General features: G+C 44.0%; 1 protein-coding gene across 1 annotated transcript in view; it reads left to right on the top strand.

The window, feature by feature from the left end:
- LOC124788647 (heparan sulfate 2-O-sulfotransferase pipe) overlaps nucleotides 1–24,517 on the top strand; it is a 278,514-nt gene that overhangs the window by 187,380 nt on the left and 66,617 nt on the right. Inside the window, exon 4 of the mRNA XM_047255922.1 lies at nucleotides 23,892–24,092. Coding sequence (XP_047111878.1) covers nucleotides 23,892–24,092 — 201 coding nt within the window. The remainder of the gene's footprint in view (nucleotides 1–23,891; nucleotides 24,093–24,517) is intronic.

Genomic DNA, 24,517 nt, shown 5'->3' with positions numbered 1-24,517 from the left:
ACATGTTAATTAAGAATCGACGCTGAAAATTAATGTTCACAGTAGCCTACGTAGTAATTTTCACTCGTCCGTGTGGAAGGATACCTACTTTGGCTCATTCTTTTGCACAGCCTTTGTTGTATCAGTTCATAATTAACAATAACGAGTTTATAAATTTACAAAGCGGAATTGTCTCCCCCCTTAGAGTCCTGTTTATCTGGAAGTGGCAGACAGACAAGCTATGCTTTATACTGTGCCCCACATTAGTGTGTTGAAAACCCGGTTGTGTAGAAACTCTGCAGCGGCTTGTCGGGCTGCTACGAATTGCTCGAACTATATTGTCATGTTGTTGGGCTTGACGATCCGAACATTACAGAGACAGAAAACACACACATTTACAAAATGTAAGCTCATCAGTCACAATATTAGTCACTCTCTTATAAGGACACAGTGTTCGCTATGGAGCGTTGTAGATAGGTAGAACTCGTACCAGGCGATAATGTGATCTTCCACCGCTAACGATAAGTCGTGGTAGTGAAGTGATGTGTAAAGAATCAGAGCATTAAGATGGCTCAACGTGGACACGAGTTAGAATGGCAGAGAACAGCTATCGTATTTAGATGCGCCCATCACCATTTCCTGAAGAAGGTTGTCTCATTTGTTCGTGTCTACAAGGAATTTTGGAAATTTGTGGTGAGGTCTTTTGGGACCAAACTGCTGAGGTCATCGGTCCCTAAGCCTACACACTGCTTAATCTAACTTAAACTAACTTACGCTATGGACAACACACACACCCATGCCCATGCCCGTGGGGAGCTGCACGGACCGTGACAAGACCCCCGAGCCCGCACGGCTACCCTACGCGGCCCTACAATGAATGTTGTACCAGTCGCATCCATGTAAACTAACAGAGACCGGAAACGTGTATCATTCCTTGAAAACGACAGTCGAAAGGAATCGCAGCTGTCAGTAAATACAGGCCCTTCTCTACCACCTCCCGAGCGAACGCAAAAAGCCTACTGCAGTGGAGATTTAAAGTCGGGTACCTCACAAGAGGTCATTGCCCACAGCGCCAGTCAAGTTGCACTTCTTGTATGGGCCGAACAACACGAAAACTGGACAGTACTGACTGGAGGAGGAATGTAGTGCGGTCCGAGGAGTCGCGATCTTAGCTCTGTTCAAATGATGCAAGACGTCGAATGCACCAACCGTCCCATCAAACGTCTAACACACATTGTGTTGAGGGTGTAGTTCAGGCAGGACGTGGTTCTGTAATGTTACGAGGATGTTCTTCGTACCATATCTCGAACACATTCACTCAATTTACTGTAAACAGGAACCAGTATGTATATTTCAACACACTTGGTGCCCAAGTGTTGCCGTTTCCTCCACATCTTCATGATGAGTATGTTGTGGACACCTCCGTCTTCCAAGATGCCAACAACCATTTTTACAGAGCCGTACACTTGTGTTCCTGGTCTGAAGAACATTCAGGTACTCTTTCACACATCAATTGGCTCGCTAAATCAACCACACTTAATCCCATAGAAAACAAGGGGGACCACTTGGAACAGCGGGTGAAACGTAGCAATCAACATTCTCCAGTTTGGCAGCTATACATTATCTGACTTCAATGAGTGGCATCATCTGTGTGGACTCTCTTCATCGCCGAATGGTGATCATTTTTTTTCCCTGTGTGCTTCTCGAGACCTTGGCACACACAATTCTACGCTGAATTCTTGTATAAGGAAACTGTCGTTGGAATTCTCAAACAGAAGCCCTAGATTTCCAATGACATGACCTTAGGCATGTACCATTCCACCATCATTGTTGTTCTTGTGGTCTTCAGTCCTGAGACTGGTTTGATGCAGCTCTCCATGCTACTCTATCCTGTGCAAGCTTCTTCATCTCCCAGTACCTACTGCAACCTACATCCTTTTGAATCTCCTTAGCGTATTCATCTCTTGGTCTCCCTCTACGACTTTTACCCTCCACGCTGCCCTCCAATACTAAATTGGTGATCCCTCGATGCTTTAGAATATGTCCTACCAACCGATCCCTTCTTCCAGTCAAGTTGTGCCACAAACTTCTCTTCTCCCCAATCCTATTCAATACCTCCTCATTAGTTATGTGATATACCCATCTAATCTTCAGCATTCTTCTGTAGTACCACATTTTGAAAGCTTCTATTCTCTTCTTGTCCTAAGTATTTATCGTCCATGTTTCACTTCCATACATAGGTACACTCCATACAAATACTTTCAGAAACCACTTCCTGACACTTAAATCTATACCTGATGTTAACAAATTTCTCTTCTTCAGAAACGCTTTCCTTCCAGTTGCAAGTTTACATTTTATATCCTCTCTACTTCGACCATCATCAGTTATTTTGTTCCCCTAATAGCAAAACTCCTTTACTACTTTAAGTGTCTCATTTCCTAATGTAATTCCCTCAGCATCACCCAACTTAATTCGACTACATTCCCTTATCCTCGGTTTGCTTTTGTTGATGTTCATCTTATATCCTCCTTTCAAGACACTATCCATTCCGTTCAACTGCTCTTCCAAGTCCTTTGCTGTCTCTGACAAAGTTATAATGTCATCGGCAAACCTCAAAGTTTTTATTTCTTCTCCATGGATTTTAATACCTACGCCGAATTTTTCTTTTGTTTCCTTCACTGCTTGCTCAAAATATAGATTAAATAACATCGTGGATAGGCTACAACCCTGTCCCACTCCCTTCCCAACCACTGCTTCCCTTACATGCCCCTCGACTCTTATAACTGCCATCTGGTTTCTGTACAAATTGTAAATAGCCTTTCGCTCCCTGTATTTTACCACTGCCATCTTAAGAATTTGAAAGAGAGTATTCCAGTCGACATTGTCAAAAGCTTTCTCTAAGTGTACAAATGCTAGAAACGTTGGTTTGCCTATCCTTAATCTAGCTTCTAAGACAAGTCGTAGGGTCAGTATTGCCTCAGGTGTACCAATATTTCTACGGAATCCAAACTGATCTTCACCGAGATCGGCTTCTACTAGTTTTTCCATTCGTCTGTAAAGAATTCGCGATAGTATTTTGCAGCTGTGGCTTATTAAACTGACAGTTCGGTAATTTTCACATCTGTCAACACCTGCTTTTTTTGGGATTGGAATTATTATATTCTTCTTGAAGTCTGATGGTATTTCGCCTGTTTCATATATCTTGCTCGCCAGATGGTAGAGTTTTGTCAGGATTGGCTCTCCCAAGGCCGTCAGTAGTTCTAATGGAATGTTGTCTAGTCCCGGAGCCTTGTTTCGACTTAGGTCTTTCAGGGCTCTCACGCTCTTCACGCAGTGTCGTATCTCCCATTTCATCTTCATCTACATTCTCTTCCATTTCCATAATATTGTCCTCAAGTACATCACCCTTGTATAGACCCTCTATATACTCCTTCCACCTTTCTGCTTTCCCTTCTTTGCTTAGAACTGGGTTCCCATCTGAGCTCTTGATATTCATACAAGTGGTTCTCTTTTCTTCAAAGGTCTCTTTAATTTTCCTGTAGGCTGTATCTATATTACCCCTAGTGAGATAAGCCTCTACATCCTTACATTTGTCCTCTAGCCATCCCTGCTTAGCCATTTTGCACTTCCTGTCGATCTCATTTTTGAGACGTTTGTAGTCCTTTTTGCCAGCTTCATTTACTGCATTTTTATATTTTCTCCTTTCATCAATTAAATTCAGTATTTCTTCTGTCACCCAAGGATTTCTACTAGCCCTCGTCTTTTTACCTACTTGATCCTCTGCTGCCTTCACCACTTCATCCCTCAAAGCTATCCATTCTTCACCTACTATATTTCTTTCCCGCATTCTTGGCAATTGTTCCTTTATGCTGTTCCCGAAACTCTCTACAACCTCTGGTTCTCTCATCTACATCTATCTACATCTACATTTATACTCCGCAAGCCATCCAACGGTGTGTGGCGGAAGGCACTTTACGTGCCACTGTCATTACCTCCCTTTCCTGTTCCAGTCGCGTATGGTTCGCGGGAAGAACGACTGTCTGAAAGCCTCCGTGCGCGCTCTAATCTCTCTAATTTTACATTCGTGATCTCCTCGGGAGGTATAAGTTGCGGGAAGCAGTATATTCGATACCTCTTCCAGAAACGCACCCTCTCGAAACCTGGAGAGCAAGCTACACCGCGATGCGGAGCGCCTCTCTTGCAGAGTCTGCCACTTGAGTTTGTTAAACATCTCCGTAACGCTATCACGCTCACCAAATAACCTTGTGACGAAACGCGCCGCTCTTCTTTGGATCTTCTCTATCTCCTCCGTCAACCCGATCTGGTACGGATCCCACACTGATGAGCAATATTCAAGTATAGGTCGAACGAGTGTTTTGTAAGCCACCTCCTTCGCTGATGGACTACATTTTCTAAGGACTCTCCCAATGAATCTCAACCTGGTACCCGCCTTACCAACAATTAATTTTATATGATCATTCCACTTCAAATCGTTCCGCACGCATACTCCCAGATATTTTACAGAAGTAACTGCTACCAGTGTTTGTTCCGCTATCATATAATCATACAATAAAGGATCCTTCTTTCTATGTATTCGCAATGCATTACATTTGTCTATGTTAAGGGTCAGTTGCCACTCCCTGCACCAAGTGCCTATCCGCTGCAGATCTTCCTGCATTTCGCTACAATTTTCTAATGCTGCAACTTCTCTGTATACTACAGCATCATCCGCGAAAAGCCGCATGGAACTTCCGACACTATCTACTAGGTCATTTATATATATTGTGAAAAGCAATGGTCCCATAACACTCCCCTGTGGCACGCCAGAGGTTACTTTAACGTCTGTAGACGTCTCTCCATTGATAACAACATGCTGTGTTCTGTTTGCTAAAAACTCTTCAATCCAGCCATACAGCTGACAGCTGGTCTGATATTCCGTAGGCTCTTACTTCGTTTATCAGGCGACAGTGCGGAACTGTATCGAACGCTTCCGGAAGTCAAGAAAAATAGCATCTACCTGGGAGCCTGTATCTAATATTTTCTGGGTCTCATGAACAAATAAAGCGAGTTGGGTCTCACACGATCGCTGTTTCCGGAATCCATGTTGATTCCTACATAGTAGATTCTGGTTTTCCAAAAACGACATGATACTCGAGCAAAAAACATGTTCTAAAATTCTACAACAGATCGACGTCAGAGATATAGGTCTACAGTTTTGCGCATCTGCTCGACGATCCTTCTTGAAGACTGGGACTACCTGTGCTCTTTTCCAATCATTTGGAACCTTCCGTTCCTCTAGAGACTTGCGGTACACGGCTGTTAGAAAGGGGGCAAGTTCTTTCGCGTACTCTGTGTAGAATCGAATTGGTATCCGTCAGGTCCAGTGGACTTTCCTCTGTTGAGTGATTCCAGTTGCTTTTCTATTCCTTGGACACTTATTTCGATGTCAGCCATTTTTTCGTTTGTGCGAGGATTTAGAGAAGGAACTGCAGTGCGGTCTTCCTCTGTGAAACAGCTTTGGAAAAAGGTGTTTAGTATTTCAGCTTTACGCGTGTCATCCTCTGTTTCAATGCCATCATCATCCCGGAGTGTCTGGATGTGCTTTTTCGAGCCACTTACTGATTTAACGTAAGACCAGAACTTCCTAGGATTTTCTGTCAAGTCGGTACATAGAATTTTACTTTCTAATTCACTGAACGCTTCACGCATAGCCCTCCTTACGCTAACTTCGACATCGTTTAGCTTCTGTTTGTCTGAGAGGTTTTGGCTGCGTTTAAACTTGGAGTGAAGCTCTCTTTGCTTTCGCAGTAGTTTCCTAACTTTGTTGTTGTACCACGGTGGGTTTTTCCCGTCCCTCACAGTTTTACTCGGCACGTACCTGTCTAAAACGCATTTTACGATTGCCTTGAACTTTTTCCATAAACACTCAACATTGTCAGTGTCGGAACAGAAATTTTCGTTTTGATCTGTTAGGTAGTCTGAAATCTGCCTTCTATTACTCTTGCTAAACAGATAAACCTTCCTCCCTTTTTTTATATTCCTATTAACTTCCACATTCAGGGATGCTGCAACGGCCTTATGATCACTGATTCCCTGTTCTGCACATACAGAGTCGAAAAGTTCGGGTCTGTTTGTTATCAGTAGGTCCTAAACATCTGAGTGTCCCAGTCTGTATCTGGTAAATTGAAATCTCCACCTAAGACTGTAACATGCTGAGAAAATTTATGTGAAATGTATTCCAAATTTTCTCTCAGTTGTTCTGCCACTAATGCTGCTGAGTCGGGAGGTCGGTAAAAGGAGCCAATTATTAACCTAGCTCGGTTGTTGAGTGTAAGCTCCACCCATAATAATTCACAGGAACTATCCACTTCTACTTCACCACAGGATAAATTACTACTAACAGCGACGAACACTCCACCACCGGTTGCATGCAATCTATCCTTTCTAAACACCGTCTGTACCTTTGTAAAAATTTCGGCAGAATTTATCTCTGGCTTAAGCCAGCTTTCTGTACCGATAACGATTTCAGCTTCGGTGCTTTCTATCAGCGCTTGAAGTTCCGGTACTTTACCAACGCAGCTTCGACAGTTTACAATTACAATACCGATTGCTGCTTGCTCCCCGCATGTCCTGACTTTGCCCCACACCCGTTGAGGCTGTTGCCCTTTCTGTGCTTGCCCAAGGCCATCTAACCTAAAAAACCGCCCAGCCCACGCCACACAGCCCCTGCTACCCGTGTAGCCGCTTGTTGCGTGTACTGGACTCCTGACCTATCCGGCGGAACCCGAAACCCCACCACCCTATGGCGCAAGTCGAGGAATCTGCAGCCCACACGGTCGCACAACCGTCTCTGCCTCTGATTCAGACCCTCCACTCGGTTCTGTACCAAAGGTCCGCAGTCAGTCCTGTCGACGATGCTGCAGATGGTGAGCTCTGCTTTCATCCCGCTAGCGAGACTGGCAGTCTTCACCAAATCAAATAGCCGCCGGAAGCCAGAGAGGATTTCCTCCGATCCATAGCGACACACATCATTGGTGCCGACATGAGCGACCACCTGCAGATGGGTGCACCCTGTACGCTTCATGGCATCCGGAAGGACCCTTTCCACATCTGGAATGACTCCCCACGGTATGCACACGGAGTGCACATTGGTTTTCTTCCCCTCTCTGGCTGCCATATCCCTAAGGGGCCCCATTATGCGCCTGACGTTGGAGCTCCCAACTACCAGTAAGCCCACCCTCTGCGACCGCCCGGATCTTGCAGACTGAGGGGCAACCTCTGGAACAGGACAGGCAGCCATGTCAGGCCGAAGATCAGTATCAGCCTAAGACAGAGCCTGAAACCGGTTCGTCAGACAAACTGGAGAGGCCTTCCGTTCAGCCCTCCGGAATGTCTTTCGCCCCCTGCCACACCTTGAGACGACCTCCCACTCTACCACAGGTGAGGGATCAGCCTCAATGCGGGCAGTATTCCGGGCAATCACAGTCGTAGTCCGATCGGGGGATGCGTCGGACGAGCTGGCCGTCCCCGACAAACCCCCATCCGGACCCCCACAGTGATGCCCATTGGCAACAGCCTCAAGCTGTGTGACCGAAGCCAACACTGCCTGAAGCTGGGAGCGAAGGGATGCCAACTCAGCCTGCATCCGAACACAGCAGATGTGGATCTTTCTGTTTATCCTGGTCCAATCTCCTCAAATTCCCACCTTTTTGCAGTTTATTCAGTTTTAATCTACAGTTCATAACCAATAGATTGTGGTCAGAGTCCACATCTGCCCCTGGAAATGTCTTACAATTTAAAACCTGGTTCCTAAATCTCTGTCTTACCATTATATAATGTATCCGATATCTTCTAGTATCTCCAGGGTTCGTCCATGTATATAACCTTCTTTCATGATTCTTGAACCAAGTGTTAGCTATGATTAAGTTATGCTCTGCGCAAAATTCTACCAGGCGGCTTCGTCTTTCATTTCTTAGCCCCAATCCATATTCACCTACTATGTTTCCTTCTCTCCCTTTTCCTACTCTCGAATTCCAATCACCCATGACTATTAAATTTTCGTCTCCCTTCACTACCTGAATAATTTCTTTTATCTCATCATACATTTCTTCAATTTCTTCGTCATTTGCAGAGCTAGTTGGCATATAAACTTGTACTACTGTAGTAGGCGTGGGCTTCGTGTCTATCTTGGCCACAATAACGCGTTCACTATGCTGTTTGTAGTAGCTTACCCGCACTCCTATTTTTTTATTCATTATTAAAGCTACTCCTGCATTACCCCTATTTGATTTTGTATTTATAATCCTGTATTCGCCTGACGAAAAGCCTTGTTCCTCCTGCCACTGAACTTCACTAATTCCCACTATATCTAACTTTAACCTATCCATTTCCCTTTTTAAATTTTCTAACCTACCTGACATTCCACGCTCCGATCCGTAGAACGCCTGTTTTCTTTCTCCTGATAACGACGTCCTCTTGAGTAATTCCCGCCCGGAGATCCGAATGGGGGACTATTTTACCTCCGGAATATTTTACCCAAGAGGACGCCATCATCTTTTAACCATACAGTAAAGCTGCATGCCCTCGGGAAAAATTACGGCCGTAGTTTCCCCTTGCTTTCAGCCGTTCGCAGTACCAGCACAGCAAGGCTGTTTTGGTTAGTGTGACAAGGCCAGATCAGTCAATCATCCAGACTGTTGCCCCTGCAACTACTGAAAAGGTTGCTGCCCCTCTTCAGGAACCAAGCGTTTGTCTGGCCCCTCAACAGATACCCCTCCGTTGTGGTTGGACCTATGGTACGGCTATCTGTATCGCTGAGGCATGCAAGCCTCCCCACCCACCAACGGCAAGGTCCATGGTTCACGGGGGGGGCTGCACCATCATATGGATGGGTAAACAGTGACGACATCAGAGGGCCGAATACGAATTGCATTAATAAGTTGTACCCCTGTGCACAGGTGATACCGAAACTCTGCCAAAGTGATATGCACAATCAAATGGCCAGGCCGGTGAAAACCTTGTTTTTTAAATATCTCGTACGCTGTAGATATTGCTGCATTATTGTACATGATGTTCGTACTTAGGCATTAGCGGAAGGCCATTCCCTTCTAAAGCACGCGGCACTTTATATAATGGATTTTCTAAGAAAAATAAGTGGCAGTTACTGTCGTTGAAAGCTGTACTACACAGTAAAAGGCTATACAAAGCTCTGAAATCATAGATACATCAAGAGGTCTTTGAGGTTAATGCACAATGTAATGTAACGGTAATGCTTGCACTACTAAGATGGGAGACATCTCACACTCGAGCATTAAATTAAAATTAATGGATACTCAGCAAAGGTGAGCAGGAGGAGGAGATTAGTGATTAACGTCCTGTCGACATTAAGGCCAGTAGAGACGGAGCACAAGCTCGGATTGTGTTAAGGATAGGGAAGGAAATCGACCGTGCCACTTAAAAGGAACCATCCTGGCATTTGCGTGAAGTGGTGTAGGGAAATCACGGAAAACCTAAATCAGGATGGCTGGACGCGGGTCTGAACCGTCGTCCTCTCGAATGCGAGTCCACTGCGCCACCTCTCTCGGTTTGGTATTCACACCAATTGCATAAGATGACATTCTCAACCATAAAATTACTTCTTTTCGACGAGAAAGCGCATACAGTTTACATGCTCTAATTAACCTTCGTTTAGCAGCTAACGTACACATCGATCCAGCTGGTTCCCACATTAACTTTCACATATCCATTTCTCGCGACTTTTTACCCAGACTTCAGGAAGGTAATGATACGCTGTCAGTAGGTTGATATGAGTACAGAGCGTTCAAGTTAGAGTGTATTAGCACGCATTCCAATTTATTGTTGTTCGCGTGCGCTGTAGAACGTAAGCGCTGTCTTTTTGATGTTTTAAAACAACAGCAATAGTAATGAGATAAAATAGCTTTCAATTAAAAGTACAACAATAAAATAAAAATACTTAAAGTTACAATACCGATAAATGTGGTTGATCAACATTATATGCACAAAACATGGTCCCTAATACAGCAAACTATTGACGACTGTGGGAAATATGGTTCTACTAATCTGTCGTGCAACTTTTCTTCTGGATTAGATTTGTAATCGTATAGCACCCTTCGTTGTTCCAGCAACATACGATAAATAGCCCCAGTGTTTCCGCATATTTTCCGGCTGCGGTGGCCGAGCGGTTTTAGGCACTTCAGTCCGGAACCGCGCGACTGCTACGGTCGCAGGTTCGAATCCTGCCTCGGGCATGGGTGTGTGTGATGTCCTTAGATTAGTTAGGTTTAAGTAGTTCTAAGTTCTAGGGGAATTATGACCTCAGATGTTAAGTGCCATAGTGCTCAGAGCCATTTGAACCATTTTTTTCGCATATTTCACATAGAATCGAAGAATCGAACAGGCATCCTATTAAGTCCAATGACTTTTTTTTTTTTGCAACTTAATTTCATTTTCAGATCCATGTTCACATATTTTCACACCTCGTGGGATCATTTGTGCGACGGTCGAAAATTGGCCTGCATCGATGAAGCAGTTCCGAAACAGAATTTATTATTTCAGAATTCATTAGAATCTGCCACTCAGTTTCTTTGTTTTCCTAGTAATTTTCTAAAATTGTTGCTGTACTGTAGTGGTTGCTTCCCGTTACACACTATCTTCCACGGCACTTGTCCAGCATGTGGCCTACAACACGGCAGAATTTGCGACGGTCGAAAATTGGCCTGCATCGATGAAGCAGTTCCGAAACAGAATTTATTATTTCAGAATTCATTAGAATCTGCCACTCAGTTTCTTTGTTTTCCTAGTAATTTTCTAAAATTGTTGCTGTACTGTAGTGGTTGCTTCCCGTTACACACTATCTTCCACGGCACTTGTCCAGCATGTGGCCTACAACACGGCAGAATTTATGCCAAAGATCATCTGCATGCTCCAGAGTTAAGTGTTATTTGCTGTCTGCTCAATTAGTTATTATTTTCGTAACACTTATTAAGTAGATTTCTGGCTTTCTCAGCCTGTGCTCCAGCACCTCTGATTACAACGATAATGCATGATTAATGGACATAAGTGCAGATATTTCTAGTGAACAATATTTCATCAGTATTTACGTCCTTTACAGACTGATAATTATAGCTGTTGGGAGCACAGTCAATCAGGGCAACTTTTTACTGGTCAGGGTATCTTTGTACCACTTATCACTTTGAATTCTGTTGCTGCACCAGCTACTGGCATTATTTCGTACTAAAAGTAACTTTTATTAACTCTGTGGTTTCTATTTGGTAATTCAATTGTCTTTCCAACTTCCTCTAATTGCGCTGACTGTGAAGAGAGCCTTTGGCTTTAGTGATTTAAGTCAAACAGCGCTAGTTCAACAGGTGTTTTTTCTTTATTTTATATTTTTTGAGATTGGTCTAAAGAGATTCTGAATCATAGTGTAACTTTGCACCAGCATCGAAATTGAAATTTTACTCTAATAGAGCTTAGTTAGCATACATTTTCACTTTTCCAAGCATGCAGTAACTATAGATGTAAAATGGTACAATGTCTGTTGTGATCTGTAATTTATTTTATGTGCAGTATTTTTTTTAAATGGTAAAAAGTGGTACAAAGTTACCCAATTGACTTCAGTATGTTTTTAAGGTGGTTAGTATCCGCAAGTACATATAGCAAGAGCAAGCCATTAATCCTTATTTCCCCTAATTGGCAGGTCACATGTTGAAGCGTGGAAAGCCAAGCGGTTAGTCTATATTGGCAGGCACAGTCCACTTAATGGTGCAGTTGCGACCATGCAGAAAACATCAGGCACTAAGGTTTGTGATATGTTTCTAAGACGACTGTTTGATGCAGAGAAAAACCACCAACACACTGAGGTGTGCATTTCTTAAGGTACCACACATAAAAAATTCTGCAATTATACTCGTTTCACTCGTTTTAATACACGCTACGTTCACTGAATCGAGGCGTTTGGGCTTATTTATTTCCAACAATTTATCGTGGATGTGTTTTCTTACAAACGTCGCGAGATTTTTAAAAATTCTCATTTATTTAGTCTCAGTTGTTCACTTTTAGTTGTATGACATATTATGATCTCTTTGGATCATCTTCAGATCTAAAACAAAGTAAAATTATACACTGAAGAGGCAAGGAAAAATGTATAGGCATGCCTATTCAAATACAGAGACATGTACACAGACACAATACGGCGCTGCCGTCGGCAACGCCTATATAAGACAACAAGTGTCTGGCGCAGTTGTTAGATCGGTTACCGATGCTACAACGACAGGTTATCAAGATTTAATTGAGTTTGAACGTGGTGTTACAGCCGGCGCGCGAGCGATGGGACACACCTCTGAGGTAGCGATGACGTGGGGATTTTCTCGTACGACCGTTTGACGAGTGTATCGTGAATACCAGGAATCCGGAAAAACATCAATTCATCGACATTGCTGCGGCCGGAAAAAGATCCTGCAAGATCGGGACCAATGACGGCTTAAGAGAATCGTTCAACGTGACAGAAGTGCACCCTTCCGCAGATTGCTGCAGATTTCAATGCTGGGCCATCAACATGTCAGCGTGCGAACAATTCAAGATACATCATCGATATGGGCTTTTGGAGCCGAAGGCTCACTCGTGTATTCTTGATGACTTCACGACACAAAGCTTCACGCCTCGCCTGGGCCCATCAAAACTAACATTGGACTGTTGATGACTGGGAACATATTGCCTGGTCGGACGAGTCTCGTTTCAAATTGTATCGAGCGGATGGACTTGTACGGGTATGAAGACGACGTCATGAATCCATGGACCCTGCATGTCAGCAGGGGACTGTTCAAGCCGGTGGAGGCTCTGTATTGGTGTGGGGCGTGTGCATTTGGAGTGATTTGGGAGCCCTGATACATCTAGGTACGACTCTAACAGGCGGCACGTACGTAAGCATCCTGTCTGATCGCCTGCATCCATTCATGTCCATTGTGCATTCCGACAGGCTTGGGCAATTCCAGCAGGACAATGCGACACCCCATACGTCCAGAACTGCTGCAGAGTGGCTCCAGGAACACTCTTCTCTGGTTAAACACTTCCGCTGGCCACCAAATTCCCCAGACATGAACATTATTGAGCATATCTGGGATGCCTTGCAACGAGATGTTCAGAAGAGATCTCCAACCCCTCGTACTCTTACGGGTTTATGGACAGCCCTGCTGGATTCATGGTGTCAGTCCCATGTAGCACTACTTCAGACATTAGTCGAGTCCATTCCACGTCGTGTTGCGGCACTTCTGCGTGCTCGCGGGGGCCTTACACGATATCGGGCAGGTGTACCAGTTTCTTTGGCTCTTCAGTGTATATGTACAGTTTAATATTTTAGAATAAGTAGACAAAATGGTATATAAATGTAGAATTTACCTAAGTGCGTGAGCAACACGTCTGAGTCAGAACCTCATATCAGAGTACTGTGTTTTGCAACTGTGGTCAATGTTTTAAACTGGTATCTGGTGTAGGTAGATGAGATGGGAAGAGGGAAAGGAGAAAAGAGGGGTAAATTCGTTGCGACGGTGACTGGTAGAGGGAAAAGGAAGCAGGCATGGGCAGCGGTAGGGGCGTCATGAGTTTAGCAAGAGAGGGTTCTACGCTAGATTTTAAAAATGATAATTAGATAAATATTCTCGTTAAAATGTAAAACAATGGATGTGTGAGTTGTAGACGGCATAAAAAAGCAAAATTATAAAGTGGAGAGAGGCGGAGTGAGGCTGCAGAAAAAAGGCAATGTGGGGAGGGGAGGGACGTTGTTAGAATTTTGGGGGTTTAACAAGAGAGATAGACTTATACTAAAACTGCAAACAGTCAATTATGTAAATTTTTCCATTAAAATATTAGGAGCATAGACCAGTGGACATTTAAATTATAAAGAGCATTAAACAGTAAGTTACAAAAGTGGAACACTGAATTACTGTTTTAAAATAGTAAAAGCATGAAACACTGACAGCACAAAACCATATCGGTGTTGCTCTAATAGTATTAAAAGGAAACGACGGACTTCCTTCCCCAAACCAAGATTTACCTCTACCTCTAACTACCTCGTAATCGACGGGATTTGAACCCTAATTTTTTTTTTCCTTTCTAAGGGACCTGAAGTCGACAAAGAGTAGTTCAGCAAGGCGGAATTCATTATAGTGATGTGTCCTCAGCTGACTTTGTACTAGTTCTTTTATGTTTCTGGGACGTTGCTCCTATCGCGGCTGGAGCACAAGTGGTCCGGTTGTGCAGGTCGCGCCGAGCCCGGGGTCGGCAGAAGTAGGCGTCGTCCTGCGGCCATTGTTCGCTGCTGAATTCATTACGGCAGAATTAATGTCGTCGCGGAGCCTGGGAAACCGCAGCCGGCAACAGACCGCACAATTACGAGGTGAGGCGTGCCGTTCGTTACGCAGTCACGCGACGCGGGGCCCGGGAGCACGGCCGGAAGGAGACTCCCATTAGGCGACGCCCACAGCTCACGGCCACTCGCAGCTAATCATCTCTCTTACCAACATTCACCATATCGATCGGGCGAAGAGGTGTGCTGCTTGAACGCTGCGTGCAGGCTGAGGTGACTTAAGGTCTCCAATATCAATGTTGTTTCACGGAGAACAATAATTTGCGACGGAAATTCTGCTGCAACACGACAGAATTAAGCTCACAGCTGTGTCCACGAAATACATCCTCTTAAAAGACACGTAAGTAATACTGTCCTCAGCTTGAGACCTGGAGAGAACACCGCAGTACTTTTAATAGGCATGGTTGTATTGAAGGTGGTATGGCCAGACCCGTACCTCTGACATCTGAACTGAATTACGCAGGCAGTTGTAACTAAACCTAAACTTTGACTTCGATCCGGAAATGCGATGTAACGTGGCAGGCCTCACCTTAGTTATTAGTTCCAAGAGGTGAAGGAAGCGACAAGTGACGCTAAAAATCCTAGGATCGAATGAGGTTTGACTCTGGAACTTTGCACACTGACGGAAAAAAAATGCAACCCCAGGAAGGAGTTGTGCGACATAAACGAAAGTTTTTGGCATGTTTCTACGAGGTGTAACAATAAAATAATGAGACTGATTTTCATTGCAAGATGTGGCAACCCTGCAGGCTTGCATAGGCACAATATCTTTGACCTTGGTCTATAAGCTGCTTCTAGTCGAAGCGGCACATCGATGCAACTGCTCAGTCATGAGTTGTGCTGTAATAAGTTAACACGTGTTTGTGTCTCTCGTCACGGAAATAGAACCGCATAATATTGCGCAACTGTATGCCATTTCTTTTTGCGTTAAATTGGGTGAAAACGCGACGACAACTTACGGTAAGCTTCAGAAGGCTTTTGGAGAGGAGGTTATGTCAAGAGCTCAAGTTTTTTGTTGGCACAAAATGTTAAGTGAAGGCAGAACGAATGTTGAAAATGAAGACCGCAGTGGACGACCATCAACCTCACGGACGGATGTCAACTTGGCCAGGGTACGTGAACTCGTACGATCTGATCGAAGATTATCCGTCAAAATGACTGCAGAAGAACTGAACATCAATCGAGAAACGGTTCGTCTAATAATAACTGAAGATCTTGGTATGAGAAACATTTGTGCAAAAATGGTCCCCAAAAATCTCCCACCACAGCAGCGAGAAACACGGAAAAATGTGGCAGCCGATCTGTTAGAGCAAACGGAAATCAATCCAAAATTGTTGAGCCGTGTTATCACTGGTGACGAAAGTTGTTTTCTATAGTGCGACCCAGAGACAAAACGCCAAAGTTCGCAGTGGTGCTCAAAGGGATCACCCAGACGATGCATGCTTGTGTGCTTCTTTGATTCCAAGGGAATCGTTTATAAAGAGTGGGTGCCTCCTGGTCAAACAGTTAACCAGTATTACTACAAAGAAATTTTATAAAGGCTTCGTAAAAGAGTTCTTCATGTCCGTGCCAACATTGCTGATAATTGGATTCTGCATCACGATAATGCGCCATCCCATACTGGTCTGTCAGTACAGCAACTTTTAATCTCAAAACAAATTTCAGTACTACCACAGCCACCTTATTCACTAGATATCGCTGCGTGCGACTTTTTTCTATTTCCAAGAGTCAAAACGGCGATCAAGGGACACCATTTTCAAACAACACAAGATGTCCAAAAAGCTGTGACGAAGGTCATGGAGGATATTACAGAAGTTGAGTTCTAGAAATGTTACCATGAATGGCAGAAGCGCTGGAAAAAGTGTGTGCAATCAGAAGGGAACTACTTTGAAAGAGGCAACACTAAACTTGACTAAAACGGTAAGCAACATTTTTTTAACATCAGTCTCATTACTTTATTATCGCACCTCGTACATCTGAAAGATGATGTCCACACAAATTTCGTGCCAGTCGCATACGAGTGGCAGCAGCAACATCACTATGAGGATGCAAATCCGATTTGCTTTGAAAGCACGCTGTAACGGTCGTGAGTGTTAGTTCTCTTTGAGACTGGAGGCGGTGAGATGATGTTAGTCAAGAATACCTTTAAGGCTACAAAGACGCCATTATCAACACCTCACTGAGTTTGTACGAGGTCGTGTAATAGGGCTACTAGAAGCTGGATGTTCCTTCTGGATACTGCGGAAAGACTTGCCAGGAATGTAGACACTGTACATGACTGCTGGCAGCGGCGGTCAGTAGAATTTATGGGCACAAGAAGACCGAGCTCGAGACAGTCACGTGGCCATACCGAGAGGAAACACCATTGTGTTTGGTGTTTGGCGTATGGCTCTGTCGCATCGTAGTTGCATCTGTTGCAACGATTAGAACACCAGTTGGCACCACAGTGACCCAATGAACGGTTATGAATCAGTTACTTCAAGGACGGCTCCGAGCCAAACATCCTATAGCATGAATTTCACTGACCCCAAACCACCGCCATTTGCGAGTTTAGTGGTGTCTAGCAAGACCCCATTGGAGAGAAATCCAATCTTTTGTATTTTTTATGAAAGCTGGTTTTGCCTCGGTGCCTGTGATGGCCGTATGTTGGTTAGAAGGAGGTCAGTTGAACTCCTGCAACCAACATGTCTGCATGCTAGAGTGCTAGATGCAGTGGATCTACACATGGAGTTATGGTGTGGGGTGCGATTTCGTACGACAGCAGGAGCACTCTCGTTGCTATCCCACGTGCTCTGACTGCAAATTTGTACGTCAGTCTGTTTATTCGAGCTCTTGTGCTACCATTCATGAAAAACATTCCAGTGGGTGATTTTCAACAGAATAGCGCTCGCCCACAGAACGATGTTGTAACGCAACATGCTCTACATAGTGTCTCCATGTTGTCTTGCCCTGCTAGGTCACCAGATCTGTCTCCAACGGAGTACATATGGAACATCATCGGACGACTACTGCAGCATCATACCCAAGCAGCATTAACCGCCCGTGTATTGACCAAGTGCAACAGGCATGGAACTTCATCCCACAAACTGACATCCGGCAGCGGTACAACACAATGCCTCTATGTTTGCATGCATGTGTTCAACATTCTGGCGATAACACCGGTTGTTAATATTCCAGAATTACGCATTTACAATGGCTTATCTCGGGCTTACATTAAACTGTGATCTTGCCATCTTAATCACTTAAATATGCTACCTAGAGAAATGTATTTCCTACATTTCATTACTCTACATTAATTATGTTCTGGTGTTGTGGTTTCTTTCCGTCAGTGCCTTTTACTCTGCCATTTAACCTCCGACCTTCGATTCCGTCTAAATAAGAAGATTATGACAGTACGCTACCTTTTGCGAAAATAATCAACTTGCAAACGCATTATGATGTGCGGCGGAGAGTACTTTTTGTACCACTCTTACTCCTCTCCCACCTCCCCCACCCCCTCCCGATTGTTGATAACCTTCCATCTGAGCTCGAATCTCTCCAATTTCACCTTCAGAGAAAGATATTTATTGGTTGACACATCTGGCAACTTTAGCTCTCGATATTTTAATGGTAAGCCACAACATGATTTACAACGCCCCTCTCGTACCATCTGCCCCTTGAGCTGCAGACCATCTCTGCAACATTTTCGCGTTTATCAAGCGAAACAGCGACGAAACGCGCAACTCTTCTTTGGGTTCTTTCTACTTTCTCTATCAATCCTATCTAGTTCGAATTCTAGACTGACGAACAATATAGAAGTATTCATAGAGTGAGGGTTTTGTAAGGTACCTCATTTGTAGGTGGACTACACTTCCTGCGGATTCTTCCAAGGACTATGTCTGGCAACTGCCTTCCCTGCGATTTTTTATCGTGTCGCTCCACTTTAAGTCACTTAGTTTGCTTTACTCCCGGGTTATTAATGATGTGGCTGCTTCTAGTGATTGTTATGCAATAGTGTGATGGCTCTTTTCGCCTCTTTATGAGCAATACGTTATATTTAAGAGTATTTATGTTGGGAGTCAATCCCAGCGACAAGTTTTGATCTTTACAGATCTCCCTGCATTTCGCTACAAATTTTCTACCGTTCCGACCCTTTTTTTTCTTTTTTTCTTTTTTTTTTTGCATACAACAGGATTATTCATGAACAGCCTCAAGGAGCTTCTGACGCTAAGCACTAAGTCGCCTATACAGGATGGTCCATTGATAGTGACCGGGCCAAATATCTCACGAAATAAGAATCAAGCGAAAAAACTATAAAGAATGAAACTCGTCTAGCTTGAAGGGGGAACCCAGATGGCGCTATGGTTGGCCCGCTAGATGGCGCTGCCATAGGTCAAACGGAGATCAACTGCGTTTTTTAAAATGAGAACCCCCATTTTTTATTACATATTCGTGTAGTACGTGAAGAAATATGAATGTTTTGGTTGGACCACTATTTCTCTTTGTGATAGATGGCGCTGTAATACTCACAAACGTATAAGTACGTAGTATCATGTAACATTCCGCCAGTGCGGACGATATTTGCTTCGTGATACATTACCCGTGTTAAAACGGACCGTTTACCAATTGCGGAAAAGGTCGATATCCTGTTGATGTATGGCTATTGTGATCAAAATGCCCAACGGACGTGTGCTATGCATGCTGCTTGGTATCCTGGACGACATCATCCAAGTGTCCGGACCGTTCGCCGTATTGTTACGTTATTTAAGGAAACAGGAAGTGTTCAACCACATGCGAAACGTCATCCACGACTTGCAGGAATTGATGATGCCCGAGTAGGCGTTTTACCTGCTGTCGTGGCTAATCCGCACATCAGAAGCAGAAAAATTGCGCGAGAATCGGGAATCTCAAAAACGTCGGTGTTGAGAATGCTACATCAACATCGATTGCACCCGTACCATATTTCTACGCACCAGTAATTGCATGGCGACGATTCTGAACGTCGTGTACAGTTCTGCCACTGGGCACAAGAGAAATTACGGGACGATGACAGACTTTTTGCACGCGTTCTATTTAGCGACGAAGCGCCATTCACCAACAGCGGTAACTAAATCGGCATAATATGCACTATTGGGCAACGGAAAATCCACGATGGCTGCGGCAAGTGGAACATCAGCGACCTTGGCGGGTTAATGTATGGCGCGGCATTATGGGAGGAAGGATAATTGGCCCCCATTTTATCGATGGCAATCTAAATGGTGCAGTGTATGCTGATTTCCTACGCAATGTTCAACCGATGTTACTACAAGATGTTTCACTGCATGACAGAATGGCGATGAACTTCCAACATGATGGATGTCCGGCACATAGCTCGCGCGGTTGAAGCGGTATCGAATAGCATATTTCATGACAGGTGGATTGGTCGTCGAAGCACCATACCATGGCCCGCACGTTCACCGTATCTGATGTCCCCGGATTTCTTTCTGTGGGGAAAGTTGAAGGATATTTGCTATCATGGTCCACCGACAACGCCTGACAACATGCTTCAGCGCATTGTCAATACATGTGCGAACGCTACGGAAGGCGAACTACTCGCTATTGAGATGAATGTCGTTACAAGTATTGCCAAATGCATTGAGGTTGACGGACATCATTTTGAGCATTTATTGCATTCATGTGGTATTTACAGGTAATCACCCTGTAACAGCATGCGTTCTCAGAAATGATAAGTTCACAAAGGTACATGTATCACATTGGAACAACCGAAATAACATGTTCAAACGTACCTACGTTCTGTATTTTAATTTAAAAAACCTACCTGTTATCAACTGTTGGCCTAAAATTGTGAGTCATATGTTTGTGACTATTACAGCGCCATCTTTCACAAAGCGAAAAAGTGGTTCAACTAAAACATTCATATATCTTTATGTACTTCACGAATATGTAATAAAAACGGGGGTTCCTATTTAGAAAAACGCAGTTAATATCCGTTTGACGTATGGCAGCGCCGTCTAGCGGGCCAACTATAGTGCTATCTGGTTTCCTCCTTCAAGCTAGACAAGTTTCGCTCTTTGTAGTTTTTTCGTTTGACGCTTATATCGTGAGATATTTGGCCCGGTCACGATAAATGGACCACCCTGTATACAAAAGGCTCCCACAAATGATTAATTAGATTTTAAAGTTCTATACTTTCGCAACTATTAAATGCGCCAATATGCTTGATGCATGAGTAGAAGCGTAAACTCAGCGAGTTTGCACTGTGCGCACCATTTGGCGTTACGGGTGCAATGCTTTGACAATATGGCAAAAAGGTTAGAAAAGAGTTTCTGTTCAACGATTCGGAAGTTTATCGTTTAGGTAGCAATGAAGTCGATTCTCTATTGAGATCTTGTTAGAAGATGAAATTCTCGAACTCAGCAGTCAGTTGCGGAAACAACTACAACTACACATACCAAGGTAAGAGGTACTCTTCACAGTCTTGTCGCAGAATAAAAACGGTCCATGCAGCTTCGTCCGTGACACTGCACGGAAAACATTAACCTTCTGCGGATCTCGTTTATGTGCTACAATTTCAGTGCTCCCACACTCACATCGTGGCGATTAACCCCTAAAGGCAAATGGAAGGTTGTTTCGTCGGAATATAGCTTGGAGACAAAATGCTCCTCCTAAAGTGCTTTCTGCATTGTGATGCAAATTGAAGGCGCCGCCCATTATCTTCCGCTTTAATTGTTGCACGAGCTGCAACTGTCCGATCTGAAATTCAACCGAAGTTGCAAAATCATTCAAACAGTATACTTCTACGACTGTGCGTTATATATAGCCTTTAAGCATGATTTGATTGCATTTCCACTTATCGGCAGTGTTCAGTTCTGTATCCAACACCATACAGGTGGCCGTTTCGTCTGCGCAACGAGTAAGGCAAAATTATGTTTACAACGACTGAAATCAGCGGCGGCTCATAATACACATTCGCAGTTATCTCGTCAACAACTCATTTGCTGACAAATGTTTGCTAGAAAGTTTTCGTTTTTGCTATTTTGTTGTTTGCCATGTTGTTGTTTTCTTCAGTCCTGAGACTGGTTTGATGCAGCTCTCCATGCTACTCTATCCTGTGCAAGCGTCTTCATCTCCCAGTACTTACTGCAACCTACATCCTTCTGAATCTGTTTAGTGTATTGATCTTTTGGCCTCCCTCTAAAATTTTTACCCTCCACGCTGCCCTCCAATACTAAATTGGTGATCCCTTGATGCCTCAGAACATGTCCTACCAACCGATCCCTTCTTCTAGTCGAGTTGTGCCACAAACTTCTCTTCTCCCCAATCCTATTCAATACCTCCTCATTAGTTACGTGATCTACCCATCTAATCTTCAGCATTCTTCTGTAGCACCACATTTCGAAAGCTTCTATTCTCTTCTTGTCCAAACTATTTATCGTCCATGTTTCACTTCCATACATGGCTACAATCTATACAAATACTTTCAGAAACGATTTCCTGACACTTAAATCTATACTCGATGTTAGCAAATTTCTCTTCTTCAGAAGCACTTTCCTCGCCATTGCCAGTCTACATTTTATATCCTCTCTATTTCGACCACCATCAGTTATTTTGCTCCCCAAATAGCAAAACTCCTTTACTACTATAAGTGTCTCATTTCCTAATCTAATAGTGTATCTTCTTTTATGAAAGTTTTGATGGCTGTTATTCTGCTCTTCACTTCTTCTGTGTCACGAGGTAAAGGGGATACGAACACACGTTCCTTCACATATCCACACAAGAAAAAATCCTATGGGGTCAAGAATGCATGGCAGTGTCTCAAACCCTGTGAACACTATCCAGCCGAGCGGTTCTAGGCGCTTCAGTCTAGTGCCGCGAGACCGCTACGGTCGCAGGTTCGAATCCTGCCTCGGGCATGGATGTGTGTGACGTCCTTAGGTTAGTTAGGTTTAAGCAGTTCTAAGTTCTAGGGGTCTGATGACCTTAGAAGTTAAGTCCCATAGTGAACAGAGCCATTTGAACCATTTGAACTATCCAGTTTTGAGAGAGTGTCATTGAGAAACTGACGGACGTTGTTGTTTCAGTGTGTTGGAGCTCCACCCTGTTGAAAAATGAAGTCATGGGAGTCCTGCTGAAGTTGTGAGAGAAGCCAATTCTGCAGCTCATTCCAGTCACTGTGTTTTCCTAAAAAAGGAAGAGACCGTACACTTTTTCACGAGAAATAGCGCAAAAAGTGTTCACTTTCGCCGAGTCTCTTTCGTGCTCAATAACGTCATGAGGATTCCTGAGTACCCACATGCGCGCATTATGTCGATTTATTTTACTAATAACGTTAAATGTTACTTCATCACTGAAAATTAACTGTGGTAAAAATGCATCGTCTTCCATGTCCTCTAGTACACCACTGCTGAAGTCAACCCGTTTCCTTTTATCACCAACCCGAAGACCTGGCACTAATTGTATTCTGTATGGTTTATAGATGTGGTGTTACAGAAGAATGCTGAAGATTGGATGGGTAGACGACATAAGTAATGAGGAAGTATTGAATAGAACTGAAGAGAAGAGAAATTTGTGGCCCAACTCGACTAGAAGAAGGAATCGGTTGGTAGGACATGTTCTGAGGCATCAAGGGATCACCAATTTAGTATTGGAGGGCAGCGTGGAGGGTAAAAATCGTAGAGGGAGACCAAGAGATGAATACACCAAGCAGATTCAGAAGGATGTAGATTGCAGTAGGTACTGGGAGAGGAAGAAGCTTGCACAGGATAGAGTAGCATGGAGAGCTGCATCAAACCAGTCTCAGGACTGAAGACCACAACAATGACAACAACAACAACAACAACATGGTTTATAGACCAAATGACGCATTATCAGCCGCCAGACTGTCGTATGAGCCATTGCCAGTTCTCTGCTTCCACTACGAGTAGCCTTTCATGGACTCCGCTGAATTTTTTCCATCATTGCATCAAAGGTGCGAGATCGACCTGGAGTCTTACCTTTGCACAAGCACCTTGTCTCTTCAAATTGGCGATACCAAAGAGGACTGTTTTTGCCTGCAGGCTGACCAATGCAAAAGCAGTTGGACCGAAATCACTGCCCACTCTTTGTAAACTGCAGCACACGGAACGTCTTCTGTTGAGCGGACTCTATCTGACTGCAAACTGAGAAGACTCATTGACTGACACCTAACGGCGATTTTCTGAAACTCTAGGCCACAGCCATTCAAACAACACACATTTCACTGTCGGCAAGTCCCATGTTTCGTAATTATTTATGTCCAAAATCAGGGAATTCTTTTTGAAACACCCTGTATATCTTACCAGCATCAGTTTTGGCTATTAATTGCTAATCACCCTATACAAGGTAGAGGAGTGTACCTAAGATTTATCCCTGTGGTTCCCTATAATGATTTCTCTGTAGGAACAAGATTTTATCTCCTTCCCGCATAGTTTGCTTTGTTCAACACCAATTTTTCGTTACCTGTGTTACGTATGGTTGTCGCAGTTCAGTAACGCACACAGTTTTTGAAGTAGTTCATCGTATTGTGTTTCAGTCTGAGGCAGACCTGGACTTGGAGCAGCTGAACAACACGCGGCGCGCAGCTGTTGACCTGGTGTTCTTCAACCGGGTGCCCAAGGTGGGCAGCCAGACGTTCATGGAGCTGCTTCGCAGGCTCGCACTGCGCAACGGCTTCGCCTTCCACCGTGACCAGATACAACGCGTCGAGACCATCCGGCTGGCGCCGCCAGACCAGGTCAGCTGCCTGCACTACTAATCAAACTAAGTACACCGGACAAAAACTCCTTACTCCCCGGAGACATTACGCTAATGACACCTTCTCTAGCCTTGATAATGGCCTCAGTGCGGCGAGGAAGACACACAACAGGTTTCTTCAGGTATGCCTTATCAAGCTCAGACCACTCACTGGTAACCAAATCCCGTACAGCTACGTAATAAGGTGGATGATAATTGCTACGTTTCATTCGTTGCTCCTGCGTATAATTTTCACCGTACCTGTAATAAGTAACAACGGATGTAGGTTTTGAAGAGTTTATGCACATTTGAGACTGTTTGTTTTGGTCTTCAAGCGGAGATTGCTTGGATGATACAGTCATTCGTTGTAAGTTATATTACTTTTTTAAGATAATGTTTAATACCTTCCCAGACAACCGTTACATT

The sequence above is a fragment of the Schistocerca piceifrons genome, chromosome 3, assembly GCF_021461385.2.
Source record: "Schistocerca piceifrons isolate TAMUIC-IGC-003096 chromosome 3, iqSchPice1.1, whole genome shotgun sequence".
Lineage (NCBI taxonomy): Eukaryota > Metazoa > Arthropoda > Insecta > Orthoptera > Acrididae > Schistocerca > Schistocerca piceifrons.
This window is presented reverse-complemented; position numbering and strand designations above follow the sequence as displayed.